At 31.9% G+C, this 26160-nt stretch overlaps 1 protein-coding gene across 1 annotated transcript; it reads left to right on the plus strand.

The window, feature by feature from the left end:
* The first annotated feature begins 53 nt into the window (after window positions 1-53).
* Window positions 54-23499, plus strand: LOC114337038 (N6-adenosine-methyltransferase subunit METTL3). The gene is made up of 8 exons (XM_050642405.1): window positions 54-294; window positions 959-1178; window positions 2948-3227; window positions 4122-4305; window positions 9527-9787; window positions 17273-17466; window positions 17721-17922; window positions 23248-23499. The coding sequence occupies exons 1-8, from the start codon at window positions 180-182 to the stop codon at window positions 23445-23447; spliced, it is 1656 nt and encodes a 551-aa protein (XP_050498362.1). The 5' UTR covers window positions 54-179; the 3' UTR covers window positions 23448-23499.
* Window positions 23500-26160: the final 2661 nt, after the last annotated feature.

Genomic DNA, 26160 nt, shown 5'->3' on the forward strand with positions numbered 1-26160 from the left:
GACACTGACATTGACCAAGAGACGAGACCAAAAATAAATGAGAAACAAACAAAAAGAAAAAGAAGAATTAACCTTACATGAAGAAAACATAAATATTTTTGTGTTTATTACTGTTATTACTAAAATATTTATAATTATTGTATGTTTCTGTTTCTAAAATTTACTTTTTCTGAATAAAAATGTCAACCGATGCTTGGGAAGAAATTCAAGCTATTAAGAGTAAACGAAATAGTTTAAGAGAGCGATTAGAAAAGAGAAAAAAAGCCAGACAAGAATTACTTGGTTCAAGTTTAGGTAAAAACATTTTTGAACAATAAAAAAAATGGATTGTACTGCCTGCTGAATTTAATGCGTGATTTACTGTGTTGTATGGCTTATCATAAGGTAAAACAAATATTTTATGAAACTCCAAAGAGTGCCTTTATAACTCTAGGTGAGTCTTCGCTGCATCCACTGTACCCCTCCATCTTCTATGATCTTGTGCTTCCATTTCCTATTGTTGTATCCCATCCTAGATAAATCAGCTTCAACATCACGTGTCATCTTTTTCTAGGACGGTCTACTGATCTACTGTCTGGTCTCTCCTAGCAGTCTTTAAAACTTGCTGATGATGTTTTCAATACCATACAGAGTCACCAATTCAGCATTGTGGCTCCTTCTCCACTCTCCTGTCAATTCATCTCTTTGAGGGCCAAATATTCTAAGAACCTTCCTTTCAAATACTAGCAGCTTATTTATTTCCTGCTGATGTAGAGTCCATGATTCACTTCTATATGTAACAACTGTGGGAATAATTGGCATGTACGTCTTAATTTAGATTGTTTACTGCCCGCAGATATTTAACTATTTTTCTAGGATCACTTGGATGTGAATATTCCAAATTAAGATGCTAACTTAAAGCAGAATCAATCCATCGTAGACTGGTGAAAAAGTTATGGCTTGTTTTTTTTATTTGCAGGTTCCACATCTCCTTCTGGTATAGATCCTTCTACAACATCATTTACCTCCCATACAACAGTCAGAGTGAAGAAAGAAATAAAAATCGAGGAAAAAGATGATTTAGTAAAACTAGACCCAGAATTAGAGAGGGACTTGCTGAGACAATTAAGTGAAGTAACTCTTCAGCTACCGGTTGTATCTTCAGAATTATTATCTTCCCTTAAACTGTATGCAGATAGGTAAATATACTTCTACTTCATCCGTTCTTTGTCTGGGAACAATCTTGTAATCGTTTTTAAACATACTTCCTGACTAGCTTTCATAATAGCTCAGAACTACATGATGATGGAATATTCAACTGCTTTTACATGGATGCATTGAGTTTTATTTGGAATTTTAAGACATTCCAAATTTTATATGATTGATAACATTAGTTCTTACTTTTCTCAAAAGATGGTGCTACTAGTTTTCTCAATAGATGGTCTTCTCAATAGATGGTGTTACTTTCATGTCTTGTAAAATTTTCTATTCATTTGTAACAGCTAATGAATACTTATATGAGTTTAAAATTGATTACAAAATTCTTTCATAACATAGGAATTGAACCAACAAAATAGTTTATAATTTTATATTGTGTCCTATAAATAATCAAAACATGGTATTATAAAAAGTTCTTTTTTATAAATATGTAATTATTTATTATCGTAATACTGTATCGTAATTCCTAATTTTGTATTTTCTTTCTTTCTTTGTATTCATTTCGATGATGTTCTTCTTTAGTTGATACACATTTATTTTTTGCTTGGGTTTTCTGTTTGATTTTGATTTCGCATTCTATATTAAACCATTTTTTCTTCTTTTTATTTACCTCTGTCCAAAGCTGAATTCAAAATGGATTCTTTTATATTTTTCTGTATTTTCTCTGTAGGTGTTATTTGCTTCTTAAATTTTTCTTTGGGAATGTCTCATATTGTTCTTAGTTCCTGTAGGTACTCTTAACTTCTCCAGGTTCTGTCTTCTTTTGTTTTGTCTTGTTCTCTCTGTTTTAATTACCTTTATTTTTATTTCTCCTATTACTAGAGAATAGGGAACTTGCATAAAATTTTAAATTCGAAAAAAATGTTATAAATCACAACAGAACATAATTTAAAACATGTATCAAAGATTAAAAAGTTTTGTTTGGCTTTCGTTTGGCCCCTAAAGATGATTAAAAATTCAAATTAAAACAGGTGGCCCAAAACGCGTCGTGACGTCATTCGTTTAAATTATGTTTACATTCTTCCAAAGAAGTAAACAGAATTTAAAATTAGACATTATAAACGTCAGTAGAAAATACAGTTATGTAACCTCACAAGTGTTTTTGATCGTTTGAACTATTTTAAATTGACTAAAGGTTCTCTAAACCAAGGCCAGAAAACAAAAAAATATATATAGATTTTAAATTTGTACTTCTGTTATGAGGTTTTAAGGCGTGAAATTTTGGAAATCTTATTTTTAAAGGAAACTGAATATTATTATGCAATAAAAAAATGTGCAAGTTCCCTATTAGGTTTGGCATTCGTTTTGACACTGACACTATTAAATGACATTTAAAATAGTTCAAACGATCAAAAACGCTTGTGAGGTTACATAACTGTATTTTTTACTGACGTTTATAATGTCTAATTTTAAATTCTGTTTACTTTTTTGGAAGAATGTAAACATAATTTAAACGAATGACGTCACGACGCGTTTTGGGCCACCTGTTTTAATTTGAATTTTTAATCATCTTTAGGGGCCAAACGAAAGCCAAACAAAACTTTTTAATACTTGATACATGTTTTAAATTATGTTCTGTTGTGATTTATAACATTTTTTTCGAATTTAAAATTTTATGCAAGTTCCCTATTATCTGTGTCCGCATTTGCTCGTCTATATGATCTGTCATCATGCATTATTGGTTTTGTAATAATAGTATGATTTTATAAAATTGTTCTGCTTGAAATATTACTAACTTTATCATTTCTAGTGACAGCAGCCATAGAAAAATATGCAACCTACTAGAGAAGTTTGCTATTCAAAAGTTAATCACAGGAAAATCTTGTCCCAAGGATGGAGTAATTGTTTTCGAAGTCACTCATGTGGAGGTTTCAAAAGTAAATGCTATGATTTTGGATAGTTCTGAAGGAAAAAATGATATACAAAAAGAGGATTTAAAGAGGAAACGAGAGGACTCTCCTGAGAAGAATTCAGAATTAGATGAAGATAAAAGGAAGAAAGAAAAGAAAGAACCGAAGTCTGATATTTTGGTAATTTAGTTTTTTGTAATAATAAAATTTGAACCATTTTAATCCATTATAAGCCAGCACCCTATTTATAGATCACTGATAATTTTAAATTTACTTTAACTTTCACCCCGAACTCTTTTTCATCATTAACTGGATTATTCTTGTTAAGTAAAAGTAATCTTTATTACAAAATATATTCATGAATAAATCTAGGAAATAAATTGTTGAATAGGTATTATAAGTTTTATTTTATTAACCAATAAATAGGACACTGGTACAATAGGACATTATTAAAATGTGCAACATGTCAGTATTCAGTTGAATATGAATCTGTGCACAAGTCATTGTATTTTTAAAATTCTACATTTGTTTATTGCAATTTCAATAAAAAATTTTCTATTTTATCATATTTAGGGTAAGTTATTCCACAGTACTCTTTTCATTTTTCTTTTGTTTATCTTACTTTATTTTTTATTAATTGTCTCTGTATATTACATTCTTCTGTCTTCTTCTAGACCAGTCGGAATGTAGTGTTTAATGCTTTTTTCTTCTGTTGTCACTTCATTTCCATCGCCATATAATTGTAAAATGTATACTTCTTAATTTCATATTCTACTGTTGTATTGTTTGATTCTTCTTTGAAATTACTCCATCTTTCTTACACTAATTTGTTTTAAAATTTTTAAAATCTACTCAGGAAGTCTTTAAATAATAAATTCATTTTCATAGATTCACATAGATGGGACGTGAATTGCAAATTATAGAATTCCCTTATCTTCCTAGCTCCAGCATCCGATTGGCTTTCATTTTTAGAAGCCACGGAGATGTAATTTAATATGATTTCGTATTTTATTAAGTTGAAAACTTTGATTTCTTTCATATTCGTTTAATTTATTTAATAATATAATATTTTAGTCTTTGCTGTCCATGCCTTCGACTAAAGAAAAAGAAAGCAAAAAATTAGGTGAAGAAATTTTAGATCTATTAAGCAAACCCACAGCGAAAGAAAGATCATTAACCGAGAGATTCAAATCTCAAGGAGGAAAGCAACTGATGGAATTTTGTCCTCATGGTACAAGAGCGGAATGTGAAAGAAATGGTTCGTATTGAATTTAAATTACTTATCTTAATTTCTACTATTAAAGGGTAAAATGTTGCATATATTTTTATATTGAGGGTATCAAGGAAATATAAAGAATAATAAAGTAAGTCGATAGTTTTTACTCTGATTTTCCAGTGAAAGATTCAAATTCAAAGATTCGCACGATGCGATGGAACATTAGACAAAGCCATAATAGAAAGAAATACAGTAGATAGAAAAGCCATCACAATGTTAAAAGCATTTTATGTGACCAATCCATCAGCAAAGAAAATTAAAAGAGAATATATGAGACTAGTGAAGAGTATCACTCTATACAGCTGCGAGGTAAGGCTACTAAAAGAAAGAACATTGGTAACGCTGAGAGCCACGGAAATAGATTTTTGGAGAAGAGCAACAGGAAGATCTAGAAGAGAAAGGATTACCAACGAACGCATTAGAGAAATAATGGGAATCAAACAAATAATCACAGATGACACAGATCGACAAAACAGTGAATACCAAAGTAAATACTAAAAGGGTCACCAGAAAGAAAGAGAAAACGAGGTAAATCAGAAAAAGCTGGAGTGAAGGAATAGACAAAGAGCTGAGGGAAAGAAATATAGAAGAGGAACTATGGAACAATCGGACGAAGTTGCGATTGGAAGTTGGAAAACGGCAGAGAACGTTATAAACTGACATGTGGCAGGGTTGGGCTGTTTTAAAACAAGCTTTTAAAACAACGCAACGTTTTAAAACATGTTTAAAAACACTGGAAAAAACAGTTTTAAAACACTGTTTTAAAACATTGTTTTAAAACATAGTTTTTTGTTTCGTTATTGTTTATTTAAACAACATTGTTAAAAGGCATTTGTGTTTGCTAATTTGCAAACATAGATTATAGAGTAAGTAGGTGCAATAACAATATTAATGCGAAGTAAAAAGTAAAACTGAAAAAAAGTAACTGACTAAACTTTATTTATGTTCAGGTAGCAAGCATACTAGTACTGGTAGACAATGCTGAGTGCTGTAGTAACATTAACTAAACCAATACTCCTAATAAAGTTGAAAGAAAAAGAAAATTAAGAAATTAAGTAAATAATTATTGAATTACAACAGCATCTATTACACAGTCCTACATCCTGCAACTGATATGTGAAATAAAAATGAATGTTCCTTAAAAAAATAAAAAAGAATGTGTGTGTACTTTGTACGCACGTAAGAAGTTATACTTCTATTATAATATAATTTCAACGAAATAAATATACCTACTTAACAGTTACAATACAAAAAATTAACAATAATTACCAAAAATTAACCAAAACTTAAAAATGCCAAATATTAAAAAAAAAAAGAAAAAAGTATGAATCGTCTGGGATTTTAACCCGCCATCTCGCGATTTCTCTATCTCTGGTCCAATGCTCTACCAACAAGGCCATCAAGGCGCATGCTACTGACTTTCCAGATATACATAATTACACATCACGGTGACAAGTGAAATATAAAAATAGTTTTTTTTATTATTTTACGCCCAAGGAAGACAAATTCAAAGACGCAAAATTATAATAAAAAACCTTTTAAACCACCTTTTTCAAATTGCGCAAGTGGTATTATTAATATTAATGTTAATAAATGAAATATAAAAATTTTGACGTTTCACAATTTGACAATTCACTTTTAACTGCAGTGCCTTAAAATTTTTAAAGCACTAGTGCCTTAAAGTAGCATTTTTAACGCTCCTATGGAGTGCTAAAAATTGCATTTTTAACACGTTTGTAGAAAAATATATTTAAAAACACTAATATATTCTTTCCACACCTTTTCTGGACTGATACATACATAAATTAAAACATTTAGTAACTAACTCCATGCTGCCTGTGTGCGCATGCGCGCAGATTAATAAAATTTCACCCTCAATGAAATCGTGCCTAAAGAAGTGTAACTTCAAAAACTATAAATAATGAGCTTTTACGGTTAATAATGTAACCTTAAACATTTTTATTTAAATGTTAAAATATCGTTACTAGCTTAGCAGCTTTGTCACTTCCTAACCTATTCCTCAATTTCGAGTGAACTAGATCATACTATGAAGAAAATACTCCATTGCAGCACTGGATGCAACTGCTGAAAATAATTGAGTTGTCAACTGCAACAACTCCGATGAAATAAACTGTTTTTGAGATACTGATGTTAAAGATGTTAAAGAAGTTAAATTATTGTCTACTGTATTTTTTGCAAACAAATATTGTTTATTAAATGGTAAATGGCGGTGCTAAGGCACGGAATGACAGTATTTCGGGCATCACATTTGCGTGAAAATCCGAAATAAATAACAATGCTCTATCAACTTCCACCTCAGTGAGTTTCTGACCTAAGTACTGAGGGTCTAATAAATAAGCTAAATAATGCGCATCTGTTATAGCCATTTGTTCCAACACGTTGCTACAACCGTTAGGTTGAGCTTCACTTTCACTTTGGAAATAACCCAGTAAGTCCTTCCAAATGTCTGTTGCATCTGCTATGGTTCAGGTATTTCTCTGGCATTTGTCCAAAGCTGTTGCAACAACTTTCAGCTTTGCGAGATAGTCCTGAGCATTATTTTTTATATTTAAATTTTCAACTTTTAAAATTATTGTTTTATCAAAAGTTAAACGATTTTCAGTACAAACTTTACTTAAAAATATGCCAGTTAGATAAATACGATTCCAAACAGTCAGCAGGAGTATTCCAACGGACGTCAGAAGGCAACACTAGCATTTTGCCACCAGCGTGACGGTATTTTGTTGCAGGAACATGTGTGTTTCTGAAATATTTGACAATTTGTTTGATATGTTCTGTAACTCCAGGAATTTCAATGTCGTGAGCCAATAAATTTAATAAATGCGATGAACATTCGTATGTAATTATATCTATGTCTTTATTACTTAATTCGTTAGGTATAGATTCAGCTAGAAATTTACGCATTTTTGCCATATTGGCAGTATTGTCAGTGACAAAACTTGTTACATTACATTTAAAATCTTAACTATTTATAGTGGGAAATAAGCCACAATATTATTAAAAAATAATTTTTATTAACAAACAAATCGGGTGCCGTTGTCAATATGCCAACGATTGTGGCAAATTCCTCGGTGGAATTCAGTAGGATGTGGATACCCATACTGAAAGAGGAAGTCAATAGAAAGAAAATACCACAATAATTAGTAAGTCAATAGTCGAGTTAGTACATATTTTATATTTTAGTATTACTTATATATCCATGTATTATTGATATTATTTATAATTTAAACAAAATTATAGTAAAGTCAGAATTTGGTATCAATTTTGAGAGTAAATTAAATGTAAGACCAAATACTTACGATGTCGGGATAGTATCACGAGGTTTTTCCTGGTTTTCCCTCGTGATTTGCTATGAGATCTCTAACGCGAGAATTTTAATGTCACCGTTGCATATGGTTGTCTTTTTAAAGACAGATCACATGCTATGATTTTTTTTATGATGGATAATCTTGAGTTAGGGTTGATTTCATGTAATCGAATGAACTATCTTTCAGTAAAGTCGTCCCAGGAACGCAACTCATAAATATTGGCAATATCATTTTAAAGTCTTCTACTTTAAAATGTATCATATGTATCTGAATTGCCGATATAAATGAGTCAAATTAAATAAATTATTACAAGAATTTTTTTTACTAAGCAACAACATTTTTGTTTATGGTAATAGTATTTTGTATTTTGACAACGGCGCCCGATTTGGGCGTCGAAACGTTAATAAAAAATCATTTTTTAATAATATTGTGGCTTATTTCCCATTATAAATAGTTAAAATTGTAAAAATGTCACAAGAAAATAGCTTCAGAACAACATTTAAAATCTTCACTACATTTTTTAATAGCCTGAACAGATATTTGCCATAAGTATGTAAAATCATGACTATTGTCTTCAGTATTAATACTGTCAATTAAGTACACTTTTCCACTTTGTACATCGGTCACTACTGCACAAACAACTGGTTCCCTATGTACATTTGTCGAACAATCTAGAGTCTAGAGACATGCATACACTTTTATAGGTGTGCCAGTTGAGGTTTATGGGAATCCAGCGAAGTACGTAATTATTTTAAAACGTTTTTTTTTTGTTTGAAAATAGTGTTTTTTTGTTTTAAAACAGTGGTTTTTTTTAGATTAAAAAAAACTGTTTTAAAACAAAAAACATTGTTTTTAAACAAAAAAGAATGTGTGTGTACTTTGTATGCACGTAAGAAGTTATACTTCTATTATAATATAATTTCAACGAAATAAATATACCTACTTAACAGTTACAATACAAAAAATTAACAATAATTACCAAAAATGAACCAAAACTTAACAATGCCAAATATTAAAAAAAAAAGAACAAAATATGAATCATCCGGGATTTGAACCCGCAATCTCGCAATTTTTTTATCTCTGGTCCAATGCTCTACCAACAAGGCCATCAAGCCGCATGCTACTTACCTTTCAGATATACATAATTATACATCACGGTGACAAGGAAGACAAATCCAAAGACACAAAATTATAATAAAAAACCTTTGTATTATTAATATTAATGTTAATAAATGAAATATAAATATATTGACGTTTCACAATTTGACAATTCACTTTTAACGGCAGTGCCTTAAAATTTTTAAAGCACTAGTGCCTTAAAGTAACATTTTTAACGCTCCTATGGAGTCCTAAAAATTGCATTTTTAACACGTTTGTAGAAAAATATATTTAAAAACATTAATATATTCTTTCCACACCTTTTCTGGACTGATACATACATAAATTAAAACATTTTTAAGTATAACTTCAAAAATATAATATGAAAACTATTTAAAAAGGCAGTATAACTATTAACCAACCTTTGTTGTTTCTCTTCCCACAAATTTTAAAACGCAACAACCATACATAACCAAACCGTCAACCGTCCAAACCACAGCTGCGCTACAGCTGCCATATTGGATAATTTTTGACATGTCATTTGAACATCCAATCAGAACAAAGTTATAATGCGCATGCGCCGGGATCGTAGGTTTTAACATATAAAAATCCACCCTCATATCGCGCGTAAAGAAGTATAACTTCAAAAAAACATGTTTTTTGTTTTTTTTTTTAAACCAATTTTTGTCCAACCCTGACATATGTAGTGGTAGTAGTAGATTAGCTTATCACTACATTCTGATATATCGTAATTTTAAAGTTTTTAATTTTAATAGGTACCTCAGACTGTAAGAAACTGCATTTTAAGAAAATTCTCCAAAAGCATACAGATGAGACATTGGGCGATTGTTCATTCCTTAACACTTGCTTTCACATGGACACTTGTAAATATGTACACTATGAAGTCGATAGAGCTGGTACGGCGGATGATTTGCCAAATATCCAGAGTGGACCTGTTGTCAGAGTAGAAAGTACTACTTTGTATCCACCTCAGTGGGTGCAGTGTGACTTAAGATATCTGGATATGACTGTATTAGGTAAGTTTAAACTTGAAAAGAAACAAAGAAAATGTAGACATTATAATTTGGATACTCTATGTAATTTTTAATGATGGAAGGAGTTGGGAAAGACGAAATCCCTGGAAAGGCTTCTCTAAGAACAAGAAGTAATTTTTAAAGTATCTTCTTCTTTAACCTTGGATTGCTACACTTATTTTCTAAACTCAATCTGCTACCATGGGATACAGTGGTACCCCAAATAAAATCGACCTAAAAATATTTATATACTGGGTTGGGATAAAATATGGAACCAAGCAAATATCTTTGAAACGAAAAGAACAATATTTATGAAACTTTGCATGCAAGTACAGTGACGCAAAAGGCATCTGTTGCCATATTTTTTGTTACTACTCCACTTTCGGTTTCACCGGAAATACCATTAACTTATTTAATTTAAATGAGACACCCTGTATATTTTTTCGGATTTTAAAAGAACTTGTCATTTTTAATTCATACATATCAAATTTGGTAGAAAAAAATGTTAAAAAGTGTCTGTAGATAATTTTTTGTATTAATACAACGTAGGAAATAAACGAGTACCATTTATACTGTAGACTATAATTGTTGTTTACATGCACTGCATGACTTATTTGAATTTAGTATAGTAATTAAACTGTTACTGAACTAATTGACAGAAATAATTTGTATTAAAAATGGTTCATTTAAGTGAAAAAGAATGTATTGAAATATTAATGATAATCGTATATGGTGAATTTTTTAATTTTTTGGAAGTGAATTTTCCAAATCGATGGATTGGACGTAGAGGATTCATAGAGTAGCCCGCTCGTTCTCTGGACCTCAACCCGTTAGATTTTTTTTTCTTTGGGGTTATCTAAAATCACGTGTTTACATTAGGCGACCAACATGCTGACACGAAACTATTTATAGGCTTGCACGTTGTTAGGAGATGAACAGCAAACATTTTCAACATTTGAAATTATTTTTTTAATTTTTAATATCATTGGGTTTAACGTAAATAAATTAACCTATTTTTTAACTCTGAAGAGATTTATTTCTTGTTTTAGATTAAATTCTTTTAAAATCTGCAAAAATATACAGGGTGTCCCATTTAAAGTAAATAAGTTAAGGGTACTTCCGGTGAAATCGGAAGTGGAGTAGTAACAAAAAATATGGCATCAGATGCCTTTTGCGTCACTGTACTTGCATGCAAAGTTTCATAAATATTCTGTTTTTAGTTTCAAGTATATTTGCTTGGTTCCATACTTTATCACAACTCTGTATGTATATTTAAGAACGGTATGACAAAAACAATCTTAGTTAACATGTTAAGAATTTATTTTGTATACAAAAATATTTTATTACATTATTATCCACAAGTTGAGCATATTTTCCTCTCTCACTACTGCAAATTGGTGTAACTTTTAAAAAAGTTTAGGGTACAATTGTACCCTAGATAGCATTTCAGGGTTAAGTTCCATCTTCTATCGAAGGTTGGAAATCATTATGGCTATACGGACCCTGTTGACTGCCGCTCTAAATAGTTATGCACTACTGCATTCGAACCATTCCCTTGAGTTCTTAAGCCAGGATATTCTTTATCTTCCCACATTTCCCTTTCCTTGGATTTTGCCTTGCATAATAAGTTGTAAAAATGAGTATTTTTGCCCTCTCATCACATGTCTTAAGTACTCAAGTTTTCGTCTTTTGATTTCCTTTCCTTTCCTTTTGATAGTTAATTTTTTCCGCTTCATTTCCTATCCTTCTAGTTACTTCCACGTTCGACATTCTTAGCATCCATGATATTCATAGGATTCTTCTGTAACACCAAAATTCAAAGGCGGCCAACTTATTCAGATGCACTTGCTTTAATGTCCACGCTTCCAAGTTATAAAGAAGAGTAGAGAGCACGTAACACTGAAGCAGTGTTACATGCTCTTAGTCCAGAAAGCCACTGCGGATCCGCTAGGAAAAATATTCTAATTCGGATTTTTTGCACAACCTTACTCAAAAAGGACTCCTTTTAATAAATTTGCATGTTGCCAGGACCAAAAGGTGGTCAAAAATTTTTTAAACGTTTTTTTTTTGTTTTTTTCCTAAAATTATTTTTTTTGCATGGAAAAAAGTTTTTTTAGGTTTTTTGGATCATTCCAAACAGAAAAGGTCTTTAGTGACTTTTCTCTAAAAATGATAGTTTTTGACATATAAGCGATTAAAAATTGAAAAATTGCGAAATCGGCCATTTTTAACCCTCAAAAACTATGTGAAAAACTGAAAATTTGAATGTTGCCAAGGTAGGCAGATATTCTTTAAACATCGATTGATGAAATCCCGAAGAAGTTTTTGCAATACAATATTCAAAACTCCTTTGTTTTTTAATTGCTAATCAAGCGTGCGCGACACTATTTTCCACCGACAGTATGGTGCAAATGAAAGAAATAAATTCGTTATTTCCTAAACCGGCGACTTTAAGGAAAAATCCCGAAACAGATCGATTTTTATTTTTAAGTTATGATATTGTGGCATATATGGTATACTAGTGACGTCATCCATCTGGACGTGATGACGTAATCGATGATTTTTTAAATGAGAATAGGGGTCGTGTGCTAGCTCATTTGAAAGGTTCTTCAATTCTCTATTCAGTAATATAAACATTTACATAATTATTTATACAGGGTGTCCAAAAAATTTTTATTAAATTAAATTATTTGACAAAAAAGAAGTAGAAGGACACGCTGTATAAATAATTATGTAAATGTTTACATTACTGAATAGAGAATTGACGAACCTTTCAAATGAGCTACCACACGATCCCTATTCTCATTTAAAAAAATCATCGATTACGTCATCACACCCAGACGGATGACGTCACTAGTATACCTTATATGCCACAATATCATAACTTAAAAATAAAAATCGACCTGTTTTGGGATTTTTCCTTAAAGTTGCCGGTTTACGAAATAACGAATTTATTCTTTTCATTTGCACCATACTGTCGGTGGAAAATAGTGTCGCGCACGCTTGATTAACAATTAAAAAACAAAGGAGTTTTGAATATTGTATTGCAAAAAACTCTTCGTGGTTTCATCAATCGATGTTTAAAGAATATCTATCTAACTTGGCAACATTCATATTTTCAGTTTTTCACATAGTTTTTGAGGGTTAAAAATGGCCGATTTCGCAATTTTTCAATTTTTAATCGCTTATATGTCAAAAACTATCATTTTTAGAGAAAAGTCACTAAAGACCTTTTCTGTTTGGAATGATCCAAAAAACCTAAAAAAACTTTTTTCCATGCAAAAAAAAATAATTTTAGGAAAAAAACAAAAAACAAACGTTTAAAAAATTTTTGACCACCTTTTGGTCCTGGCAACATGCAAATTTGTTAAAAGGAGTCCTTTTTGAGTAAGATTGTGCAAAAAATCCGAATTAGAATATTTTTCCTAGCGGATGCGCAGTGGCTTTCTGGACTATCTCCTTAGGTATAGTTTTAACCTTCTATCCCGACAAAAAAAGAAACTTTCTTAAATCTAATGAATGATGCACATGCAATTTCAATATGTGTCTTAATTTCTTTGGTCTGGTCTACATTTGATGTTATCCATGTTCCTAAGTATTTGTTTGTAGTTATCCACACTCTCAATTGAGGGGATCAGATGCTGAGGGGTACAAGTGATAGAATGGTTCAATTGAGAAAAACGAAGTCAAAGTTAAAACATAGTAAATTCTACAGCTATTTAATCGCTTATGAACTTATTTTAAATTAATTTTATACCTTTTATTTATCTAATTGTAAAAGCTTTTGTAAAGTTAGTGTTTATTTTCATTCAAAATATTTGAAATTTGGAAAAAAAACGAATGTGTGTGTACTTTGTACGCACGTAAGAAGTTCTACCTCTATTATAATATAATCTAAATTCATATTATGATTTCAACGAAATCAATATACCTATCTACTTTAAACAGTTTTTTTTTTGTATTGTATTTAAATATTAAACTAATTTTAGAAAGAACAAAGAGAATACCAAAAATTAAAAAAAAGGAGATGACTTTTTCCGGATTTGAACAGGGACCCCTCGATCCCTAGGCGAATGCTCTACCGATCAGCTACCACCGTTTTTGTATTCAGTCGATCATTTCTCGGACATAATTACAATCGCGGTGACAGATAGATACATTAATTAAAAATAAACATTTTCAGTAATACTTATTAGGAGGAAGACAAATCCACAGACATAAAAATTATAATAAATATACACTCACAGACAAAAATATTGCATATTTTATTTTTGAAGTATATCTTTTTCCTTTTAAAAAATTTTGTACTTTTTGTTGCTAAATAAGTTAAGCTGAACTATCCTACGTATATTTTTTGTCAAGTAACTTGCATATTGCAGAGTCACAACTAATTTGTAGAGAAATTAATGAAATAGTCTGATTTTGATTATAACATTTAATTAGAAATAGAAACAATAACGACAATAGAACAATTTTTTACGGCAACATTGTAACAATTTAGTACCTAGTATTTCCTCCTCTAGCTCTAATGATTGCCTGCATGCTTCTAGGCATGCTCCGCAGAATATCTTGGATGGTTTCTTGCGGAAGTCGATTCCATTCTTCCTGTGCAGCAATTCTTAATTCTGCAATTGAGTTTGGAGCTGGATTTCTTGCTCATATACGTCTTTTTAGGATGTCCCATATATGTTCTATGGGATTTGCATCAGGGCTCATTGGTGGCCAGTCTAGAGCCTCAACTCTAGAGCCAAAGTTATCATACTCCATAAAGCCGGAATAAGGAAAACATGATCTTCAAGGATTTTCCGTATGCACCAGTCAGCATTCATTCGAATATTCACCTCAATAAGCTCCGTACGACTCTCCCAACTAATGCCACCCCATAGCATTATGGAACCGTCACCAAAACTAACATGTTGTACAAGATTACATTCTGCGAAACGTTCCCCAGACCTTCTGTATACTCGATCATGTCCATCTGGCTTCCATAATTGTATCCTCGTTTTATCTGTGAAAAGAACTCTTCTCCATTGATGTTCATTCCAGTTAACGTGGGCTCTTGCAAAGTGCAACCTTTGAGTTTTATGCCGTGGTAGAAAAAGTGGATTTCTGGCAGACCGTTTTGGATTCAAACCAACCAGTCTTCGAGTCACAGTTTTGGCACTTACATTAACTTGTCTTGTGATCAGTAACTCATTTTTGAGATAAGAAGCTGTAAGTGTACGATTTCGCAAAGATTTAAGTCTTAAATATTGGTCATCTCTTGGCGTTGTACATCTTTTTCGTCCTTGACCAGGTCGCCTTTTGTATTCCCCAGTCTCATTGTATCGCTTTACTATACGAGAAACAATCGACTGATGGATATTCGCTATCCACGCAATATCTTCTTGTCTGTAACCCTCATTTCTTAAAGTAACAATTCTAGCACACACTACCTCACTTAAATGTGCCATATCAGCAAGAAAACTGCAGAATCGAAAAATAAAACTCTCCAACTGACATATTCTATCTGACAATTCAACAAAACAAGAATTGTCAAGTCGCCAAAGCACACTCTCCGTACTATGCAATGTTTGTTAATTTGTTACATTATTGCATATTCAGTTATCAAGACTATGTAACCATTTATTTATCTCTAATAAATTAAAATACATCAAATAAATAGATAAATAAATAAATAAATAAATACTTAACATTTCAAAGATAAAAAATAAACAAATAATAACGATTCAAGATAAAATATGCAATATTTTTGTCCATGAGTATATTTACTAAAAACACTAATAATATATTCTTTTCACGCACACCTTATTTGCGCTACATAACACATAACTTAAAAGATGTAGCGACTAATACCATACTGTCGGTGTGCGCATGCGCCAGGGAATGTAAAAATTCACCCTCGTGCCTAAAGAAGTATAACTTCAAAAACCTTCGCACTTGTACCCCTCTGCTGCAAATTATGCACTTGTTTCTCTTTGCCACTTAAGTACCGTACAAATTTCTTAAATTCTTAAACTAAAATAAAAGAAAAATTACGTAAGAATTAAACATTTTTATTTATGAAAACTTACTTGGTACATTTTGTGTTATTATTTCACTTATTTTGAATACTTTTTTAAGGGCTTGATTTGTAAAGATACTAAACAAATCACCAAAAATAATATACAACACCTTACAGGCAAAGGGATACAAGTGAAGTTATACTTGTTTGCTACAAACTGTTTTTAAATATTTCGTAAGTAGTCAAACTAGAACCTTCGATATGTCGCCACTAGTAGTTTAATTCACCTGTATCTCTTTCCCAGTAAATTTTTAATACTATCTAGTATTACGAGAGGTGAATCAAATATAAACCGACCTTTACTAATAACTTTTTATTGAATTATAATTCCAACAATTAAACAATACTCCATTTTTCTATATATATTCCTTCCTTCTGTATGCATTTTTCCCAGCGGCTAGGAAGTTTCTGTATTCCATTTTCATAAAAAGAATGATGGCGGGTATCTAACCAATTGCTCACGAATTGCTCCACTTGATTATCATCATCAAAACGCGCTCCGCCTAGTGCATCTTTTAATGGACCGAACATGTGGAAATCACATGGTGAAAGATCAGGACTGTATGCAGGATGTTCAACGAGAGTTCAATGCATTTCCGCTATTTTTTCTTGTCAGCTGTATGCGGTCAAGCGTTGTCAGCTGTATGCGGTCAAACGTTGTCATGCAAGAGCATCACACGTCGTATACGACATCTCGTCTTTTGGACCTATAGGCAACTCGAACACTGTCCAAAAGACAAGAGTAATAAGCTGCATTAATGGTTCGTCTCTCATGAAGAAAATTTAGCAACAAAACGCCACGATAATTCCGAAACATGTCGCTAAAACTTTGCCTGCAGACAAATGAGTCCTCGCTTTTATCGGGCAATTTTTGGACGTCGTTGATGACTTTTGTTTTCTACTGAATCTCGTCCTTCACGAACTTGTCTATGCCAAAATTTCACTTGTGTATTGGACAGTGTTGATTCCCCATATTGATTTTTTAGTCTTTGCCAAATTTCAGCGGGACCAACATTTTCTTTTGCAAGGAATTTGATAACGATGCGTTGTGCAACCGAACATGGCACTACTCTCTCGCTCATTGCAACAGTAACTGCATGCACGTCATTAGAGAACAGGCGGTAGCGCGCAGTCACACATTAGACTATAACCTGCCACCACAGGACTAATTTAGACATATCCGCCAGTTTATTCTAAGCGGGGACGGAAAGGTCGGTTCATATTTGATCCACCCACGTTTGTGCACTTAAGTCAGTTTACAATATTCTGTCACTTGTACCCCTTAGCATCTAATCGCCTCAATTACAGTGTCTTCAATAATCAATTGAATGTTTGCATGTGCTGATTTCGTCATGATCATACATTTAGTTTTCTTTAAATTCATCTTCAGTCCATACTTTAAAATAAACTTTACAATTGTTTAGGTAAATTTGCTGTCATAATGGCGGATCCTCCATGGGACATTCACATGGAATTGCCTTATGGTACCATGTCAGATGATGAGATGAGACAATTAGGTATACCACAATTACAAGACGACGGGCTTATATTCCTATGGGTTACCGGAAGAGCTATGGAGCTGGGTAGAGAATGTCTACAGTTGTGGGGATATGAGAGGGTAAGGTTAAACAGTATAAAATTATAAGAATGTAAAGAAACTTTGTCTTTTTGTAGCAAATGACGAATTATTAAATTTTGTTTGTCTTGTCTATTATTTCTATTTCTTTATTAATTGCTTCAGCATATTCCTTGGCTATTATTTTATTTATCATTCGGGACGATTTTATCGTTTTATACTGTTTTATTATACCACTTTTTTGTTTTTTTCTATGATATGCATCACTATTTCTTACGCTGATCTTAATATTTTAGGTGGATGAAATAATATGGGTGAAAACTAATCAGTTACAGCGTATTATAAGAACTGGAAGAACCGGCCATTGGTTGAATCACGGCAAGGAACATTGTCTAGTAGGTATGAAGGGCAACCCTCCAAACTTAAATAGAGGCTTAGATTCTGATGTAATCGTGGCCGAAGTTAGAGCAACAAGCCACAAACCAGATGAAATTTACGGTAAGTAAATGTATATTTCGACAAAAATTCAGAGACAAAATATCATGGTCTTTTTTCACATTTCATTCACGTCTCTTCTTGTTAAATCAGGCAAGATTCGTTAGTCTCTGGCACTTGGTTGTAAGGCCTTCCCAAGTAGCACAATAAAAACATTTTAGTTTTATTTAAAGGTTTTATTATGGCAAATAAGAAGATAATGGTTTTAAAGTTACCTTGTAGATATACTGCCAGAACTTTAAAACTGTTAAGCATTTGTCACTAGTTTTAAAGTATCTAATAAGAGTATCAAATAAGACTAATTATTCTTAATAGATAATTTGTCTTATTGTAGTTTCAAAATGGTTTATTCTCAGTTCACTTTAAAACTAATCAGTTTTATGAAGAACTCCCGGACTCTTTGGTTTTATTAGATTTTAGTTTGTTAACTTTTAGTTTTATTGCAGTTTTAAAGATTCTCCTAATATTACTAATAAAACCTATTATTAAAACTACTTGATCTCAAGACTATTATGTCAGTGAAACATATGCCTTAAAACTATTTTTTAGTTTTCTTTAAAGTTGCTTTCTTAAAAGCAATTCGTAGGCTATATTAAAACCAAACGCTCTTAACTGAATCAATTTGGTTATCGTAAAGACTAAACTATGCTTCTTGTTAGAAACAATAAAACTAAACTCATCCCCTCTTCTTTCATGTCCAAAATGGTCGGCCATTTGTTTTAGAGCTAAACAGTAGTGTAGTGTGTTGTAAAAAGTGAAAATACAGTTAGTATGGAAGAAATAAGTCGCAAGTACTTAAAATATAAACGAACTGGCCATTTTAAAAGAAAAATACAACACACACACAGCACTACGACGCCTCGATTTTAGGTTAGATTTACATTAAAACCGAGTGGCCACTATTGACAGCAGCATTAAAACTAAACGGTTTTAATTCCAAGTCAACCTTGCTTTTATGTAGGATATATGCTCTTGGAATCGTATAAAATAAAACCATTTGATCTTAACAATTCTCTGTCGATAGACCAAATAGTTATATTTGGATTTCGGCCATATTGCTTTCTGGATATGCTGAAAGCCATGATAGATTACGGTATAAGCCTTACATAAAAATTATAAATAAGCGTTTTAGACATAACTTCGATTTATTTTAACATTAAAACATTAAAATTGTAGATAAAATTATTTTTCTTTCAAATTAATATTTTTCGGATTTAAATTTTTTTATTGTTTTGGGTTTTAGGCTTAGGGCGCGTGAGTTAGTTAGACCTATTTTTGTTAACATTATCAATAAAGTTGGGTGCGCTAGTGTTTTTCTACCTTGACAGACCGAAATAACCAAGTACTTTTTATTATTTTATGGTTACAAATATGTATCTACCTATTATATCACATGTAAAGTTTGTTGGCCTATATGGAGTATATGGGTTTAAAGAATCATTTAATATACTTAAAAGTCTCCATTTAAGAAACTTTTTAAGTTTGCTATAAAACTGTCTTCACTTAAAGTGTCTTCTAACATGGTTTTAAAAGCAACTTCACAGCGGCTTTAAAACTAGTTGCTTAAGAAAACAAAGTTATAACGTTTTTATTTTTGGTATTATTGACCTCTTTCAGAGTGGGGCCTTTTATGGTGAAAGCGGTTTTATTACAACCTTAATGGTTTTAATTTTAGTTTTATTCTACAGTTTTAAAGCATCGTTAAAATACTTAATAAACCCGTTCGGTGCTACTTGGGTTTGTACCATACTCTGTTTTTTCCTTAAACTCTATAAATCCTGTGGCCTCAACGAAAGCCAACAGTTTTCTTATTGGTAGTTTTAGGATCTCTTCTGGTTCAAACCTCATTTGACCGGTGAATTCCTGCCTCACATTACTTAGCACATTGCAATGTCATAGTATGTGTATGACAGTCCCTTCTTTCATTTTGTACTTTCTGCACCATGGTTCATTTAAAATTCCTAGTTTGTACTGCAATGTCCAATCACCATTTCAGTGACCCTTTTGATCTCTCGTTTATTGAGGTACATCAAGTAGAGTCTTTTATCAATATTCTTGATTATCCTCTCAATTTCTTTTGATGATTTCCTTATCAGCCACTTCTGAACCTCGTTTTTCGTAACATCTTTAGTGATGCAACAGAAAGGTTCTGGGCATACAAAGGTTTTTCTCGAGTAATTGATGGATTCGGCCGTTACTGGTTAAACTACACAAACATGACCACCCAATAAGGCCTGTAGTTTCTTTTTATACAGCTCCGTCATATAAACTTTCAAAAAAACTGTCAGATATTATTACAGAATACAATAAATTTTCACTTAAATTCACCGTAAAAAATACACTACAATTATTTAATAAAATACAACATTTTCAATTGCCCAACAACTCCAGACTAATTTCATTTGACTTAAAAAAAACCTTTTTCCACCTACCTTTACCGAAAGTATACGTTTCCGAACCTGATTGTAGGGAGCAAAGTTGTACTTTTCCTCCCTAGGGAGGAAAAGTAAAACCTAGGGAGGAAAAGTAAAAGTGACGTCATGGTATTTCATTCATGAAATATAACTTATTGACGCCCTGTACAATATCTATTTTCTATTACGTAAGTATCTATACATTTTAACGTTTATTTATTAAACACCCTGTATTTTGCAGAATGGTAAAAAACAGTAAATTGTTATTTTGATTTAACAATGTTTACATTAATAATTTGACTTATATTTGACAGTTGACAGTTACATTGTACCTACTTGTTAGTTTTAGTTTTAATAAATTTTGTTGGTTAGTTACATAAATAAATTAAGTAAAAATGAAAAATGACTTGTTATTAATTTGAGGAAGGTGGAAAAACCATATGTATAACATGGGAGTAAAGTGCCTTTTCCTCCCTTGATGAAACTTCATTCTCGGGAGGAAAAGTAGAACTTTCCTCCCTTGTTATACAAATAGCTATTTCCTAGTGTTCCTCCAACAGAAACTTTTGTTCTAAAATCTTTTAGACCATAATAGTACAAATCCGATCATTGCATCTGAATTTTTTACCTTCTTGAAATTTGCATAAATCAAGACTATTTTGAATTCAATAATCAAATATACATAAACAACAGTGCAGGACTTATTATGGGTAATCCTCTAAGCCCATTGCTATCAGATATATTTATGAATCAGCTTGAAACAACAATTTCTAAACATCCCGTATTTAAACAGTTCTTATATTGGTGGGGATACGTAGATGATATACTAGTATGCTTTACAGGAACTAACAGGCAACTTGACCAATTTCAATCATACATTAATTCACTTCATAGTAATATTGAGTTTACAATAGAAACAGAGCAGAATAAGTCCACAAACTCTCTAGATGTAACAATTACCAGACTACACAACAAACATGAGTTCTCCGTATATCATAAACCTACCCATACTGACACAACTATACCCAATTCATCATCCCATCCTACACAACACAAATTAGCAGCCTAAAGTTCTTTTCATGAGCATTTTTCAGTGCGTCACCGTTTTTCGATTTTTTTCTAACGCATTAAGTTGGAAGTGACAGAAAAAAAGGCACGTCTGTGATTACAGACATTTATAACATGTATTCTAGTTATTCAAGTTGCCGATAGATGGCGTTATAATCGGAGAAAAAATTATTTACGAATTATATAATATATCTACCAATATAATTTGTACAATTTATAAGACTATACAAATCAAAGAAAATACCATTTTATAAATGCAATAAACACAAATGATTTGTTTTATGCCAAATTGCAAATAAAATGTGACAACTGTCAGATTTAACTAAAATGTCATGTTAGAATAAATATCATAAATGTGTATTTCACCAATGATTATCACGGACTTACCTTTTTTTCTATCATTTGTGACGCACTGAAAAATGCTCATGAAAAGGACTCTACCGTAACATGATACATGATACATAGACTGACAGAAATTCCCATGTCAAAACATAACTTCGAGATAGAAATGAACATCATTAAACAAATAGCAGTAAACAATGGCTATAACGAACAAACAATTAATAAAATTTTAAACCAAAAACTCCATAAGAAAGCCCTGAAATTAGTCTATCCAACACCACAGAAAGAACCCAGTACCTTCTGCTCTATCACATATACTGGCAAGATAACAACAAAAATAGCCAGATACATAAAAAAAGAAAGGAATAACACCAGCTTTCAGAACTAACAACAATTTAAGCAAATATATTAAGAATAATAAGAGCCGAAAGAGGAAACAACTACAGAGTGGTGTCTACAAACTAACTTGTGGTGATTGTCCGAAAACTTCTTCTTCTTCTTATGGTGCCTATCCGTTACGGATGTTAAACACTAACATGGCTATTCTGACTTTGTTGACTGCTGCCCTGAAAAGTCCGGTAGTGGTTAAGTTAAACCATTTTCGCAGGTTATGCAGCCAGGAAAACTTACATCGGTCAAACTGGCAAAACCTGTGACAAACGGATAGCAGAACACAAAAGGGCTTTCAACAATAGAAAAACAGACACTTCTACATACGCACTTCACATTCTAGATCATAATCATTCTTTTAATGAACAGTTTCAAATTCTGCATATTCAAAATAAAGGCCTTAAGCTATCTTTATTAGAATCTATGGAAATTAATAAATTAAAAAAATACAGATATAATTCTGAATGACCAACTCCAGACAAACAGCTTCCCACTCCTCAACCTCTTCTGTTAAAGACTTTAAAAAGGCGCAAACACATAGTAAACTAAATCACTTGAGAAAGGCACTCTGCCGAAACAGGCACTCTGCCGAATATTTCTTCCTACCAATTCCTCTTTTTCCGTCGATCTTTCCGTTGAGTATTAACTTCAGTATCCTATATCTACTACCTCTTATTATATGCCCCAGATATTCAAGTTTTCTCTTTTTTATCATCTTCATTAAGTCACCTTCGCCTTAACCTACTCTGTTTAAGACTCTTCTGTTTGAAATTGACTAACAATTTCACTCCCTTAGAATTATGCTACTTTTAGATATCTTTCATGTACCCTAAGATGTCATCTTTTCTTTACTCGAAAATATATTGTTTAGGGGCGCTATTCTTGACCGTTCGTAAACTTCAAGGTCGATGGCAATTTAGTACATATATTTTTATACTAAATCGCAAGAACCTTGAAGTTTACGAACGGTCAAGAATATCGCAAGTGCTGGTTCTATTTCTTCTGCACCAATGCAGTGAAATACTTGTACTTTTAATATTTTTCATAAATATTTCTACTATATAGTTCAACTATTAAAAAAAGATCATAATATTATGTGCCAAATTATTTTTAGGAATGATAGAGCGACTGTCCCCGGGAACAAAGAAAATAGAATTGTTTGGTAGACCTCACAATATTCAACCCAATTGGATAACCTTAGGAAATCAAGTAGACGGGATTCGACTAGTTGATCCGCTGTTGATTGAAAATTTTAGAAAGAGGTATCCCACAGGCAACTGCATGGCACCCCCACCAGAAAATACACATGTATAGATTTTTTTATTTTTAATCTCATAGATTAATTTATATAAATGACTTAATTTATTTTCATTTTTTTATTTCCCGTAATGATCCTCAATCTTTATTTTTACCTATTTTCATCCCTCTGGTGTCTATAAACCGAAAATTACTGCCTGCTAGGAGAGATGTGAAATATCTGGGTCTCCACGTAGATAATCACTTATATTGGGAAAACGTATATGGTGCAAACGATTACAACTGAGTATGCTTTACAAGAAAATGTACTGCTTTATGAATCGGAAGTTTAAATTTAGATATCCAGAACAAACTTCTTCTCTATAAGGCAATACAGGGGAACTGCCACTAATACAAATATGCAAAGACTACAACAATTCCAATCCAAAGTTTTTCGTGATGTCTGCAGTTTTCTATGGTAAGTACCAAACTATGTTAATCATCATGACCTGAATGTTGAAACTGTTAAAGAAGCAACCGTCACTCAGTGTACAAATTAATTTAAGAGACTCTCATCCAAATCCACTCGCCAACGATCTATTGACCCCTTCATCGCATATAAGACTAAGAAAGTTGGATCCTCTAGATCTCCTCACCGCTAGGAACTTGATAGAAGTTATTCATGTGTATAAAAGTAAAAAATTTGGTTATGGAAACTAAATATAGGAAAGTGTGCTCACCACTGAGGTGCCCCCACAGTATCATTTTTTCTACCTCTGTTAAACATATTGTTATATTAATAACATATAAGCCGGCAACAGATGTCTTTATGCCTTTCAAAACCTTATAAATTCTAAACGTCTAACTAGATACAACTATGTAGAGCAATATTGACATATGACAATAATGAAAGCAAACGAAGAGCGATGTTTGGGAAAGAAAGATCTTTGGGAGTGTACTTGATGCAGCAGCAGGATAATATAGGAAAGCAGCTCGAAGAGCTATATCCAGATGCTGACATAATAAAAGAAAGAAGACGTTCTGACTAAAGAATAGTAACGACTGGTATAGGAAGAATACCACGGGGGCGAAGTTAAAGCTGTAGGCGTAGGAAATTGGATGGAGAGTGCTCAAGACAGAGAGGAATGAAGGCATGTTGTCAAGTCATCTAAAACCCCACGAGGGGTTGTAAACGGCACGGAATAAGATATACAAAATTAATCTATAGTTGAAATGTGGAAACTACCAGGGATCACGCCACTGAACATAGTGAAACGTTTCTTCATATATCTTTGAAGTTATACTTCTTTAGGCGCGATTGAGATTGAGGGTGAATTTATATTGATCTGCGCGCATGCGCACACCGACAGTTTGGTATTAGTCTTTATACGGGCTCTGATTGGGTGTTGAAATGATCTGTCAATAATTGTTCAATATGGAGGTTATCGGTAAACAAAAATGTTGTATAATATATTAGTTTTTATTGTTGTGAGGACAGAAATAAAATCAAATTTATAATTATAGTGACTTTTTAAATAGTTTTGAAAAGCCACAGGTACGTAATTCTAAATGTTTCAGTTGTATTCCAATAAAAAATTATCTTCATACCTATTTGGAAAATGTAAAAAAAAAATAATGTACTTACCTAGTACTTGCTATGCTATACCCCTAGTAGGCAATGCTTTAATTTACATAATCTGATTACGAACAAACTTTCTACAAATTTTCATCTAATGTATCGTTTTCTTACTCTATATATTGTTGTATTTTAATTCGACAAAAATCAAACTAATAAAAATTCATATAAACAAAATGTCAAAAAGTTGTTCAGTTTGTGTATATTCCCACATGACGTATACGCGAAGGTGGTGCAGTTTGAAATCGCTTCGACTCTCGTACGGCGGGATACACGGGAAGTAGGTTCAAGCCCAATGCAAGTTATATCATTTTTTTTATTTTTTTTTATAGATTTTATGATTGTAAGTATATTATTATATAATTTTTTTCAGAAAATACGTATTTAATTAAAATTGTTGGCAACAATTATTGTTCAGAAATAATTTGTGGCATTTTTCAATGTGTTTGTGTGTGTTTTATTTTTTTAATTTTTGGTATTTTAATAAAAAATTTTGAAAAGTAGTAGAGAAACTGTTTAAAGTATATTGATTTCGTTGAAATCATATAATAGAAGTATAACTTCTTACGTGCGTATAAAGTACACACATTCTTTTTTTTTTTAAATACTTACGCTTCCTTTTCCGTTCCCCATTATGTTCTAGGTAGTTGGTGCTCAACTTTTTTTTTCAATAAGTTGAAATTTTAGATGTAATAATCCGTTCCTATTTTGTAATAAGCAAGTATTTTGTATAACGCCAGCATAAAAAAAAACGTGTGTGTACTTTGTACGCATGTAAGAAGTTATACTTCTATTATATGATTTCAACGAAATAAATAGGTATACTTTCAACAGGTTATTTGTATTTAAAGATTAAACTAATTTTTACTTACTACTTTCCAAAAATGTTTACTAAAACAATACTAAAAATAAAAAAAGTTAGATAACTCACGGAATTGAACCAGGGACCTCTCGATCTCCGGTCGAATAACGCGCTACCACCGAGCTAAACCCCCTTTGCTTTGACAGCTTACAAGATTTCTCATATATACTGACAAATTTAAAGTAAGTATACTTACTATTATTATAAAATATTTTATTCCCGAAGAAGACAAATCCAAAGACACAAAAATTATAATAAATATTACATTTATTAAAAACACTAATACATTCTTT

Source organism: Diabrotica virgifera, chromosome 2 (genome assembly GCF_917563875.1).
Source record: "Diabrotica virgifera virgifera chromosome 2, PGI_DIABVI_V3a".
Lineage (NCBI taxonomy): Eukaryota > Metazoa > Arthropoda > Insecta > Coleoptera > Chrysomelidae > Diabrotica > Diabrotica virgifera.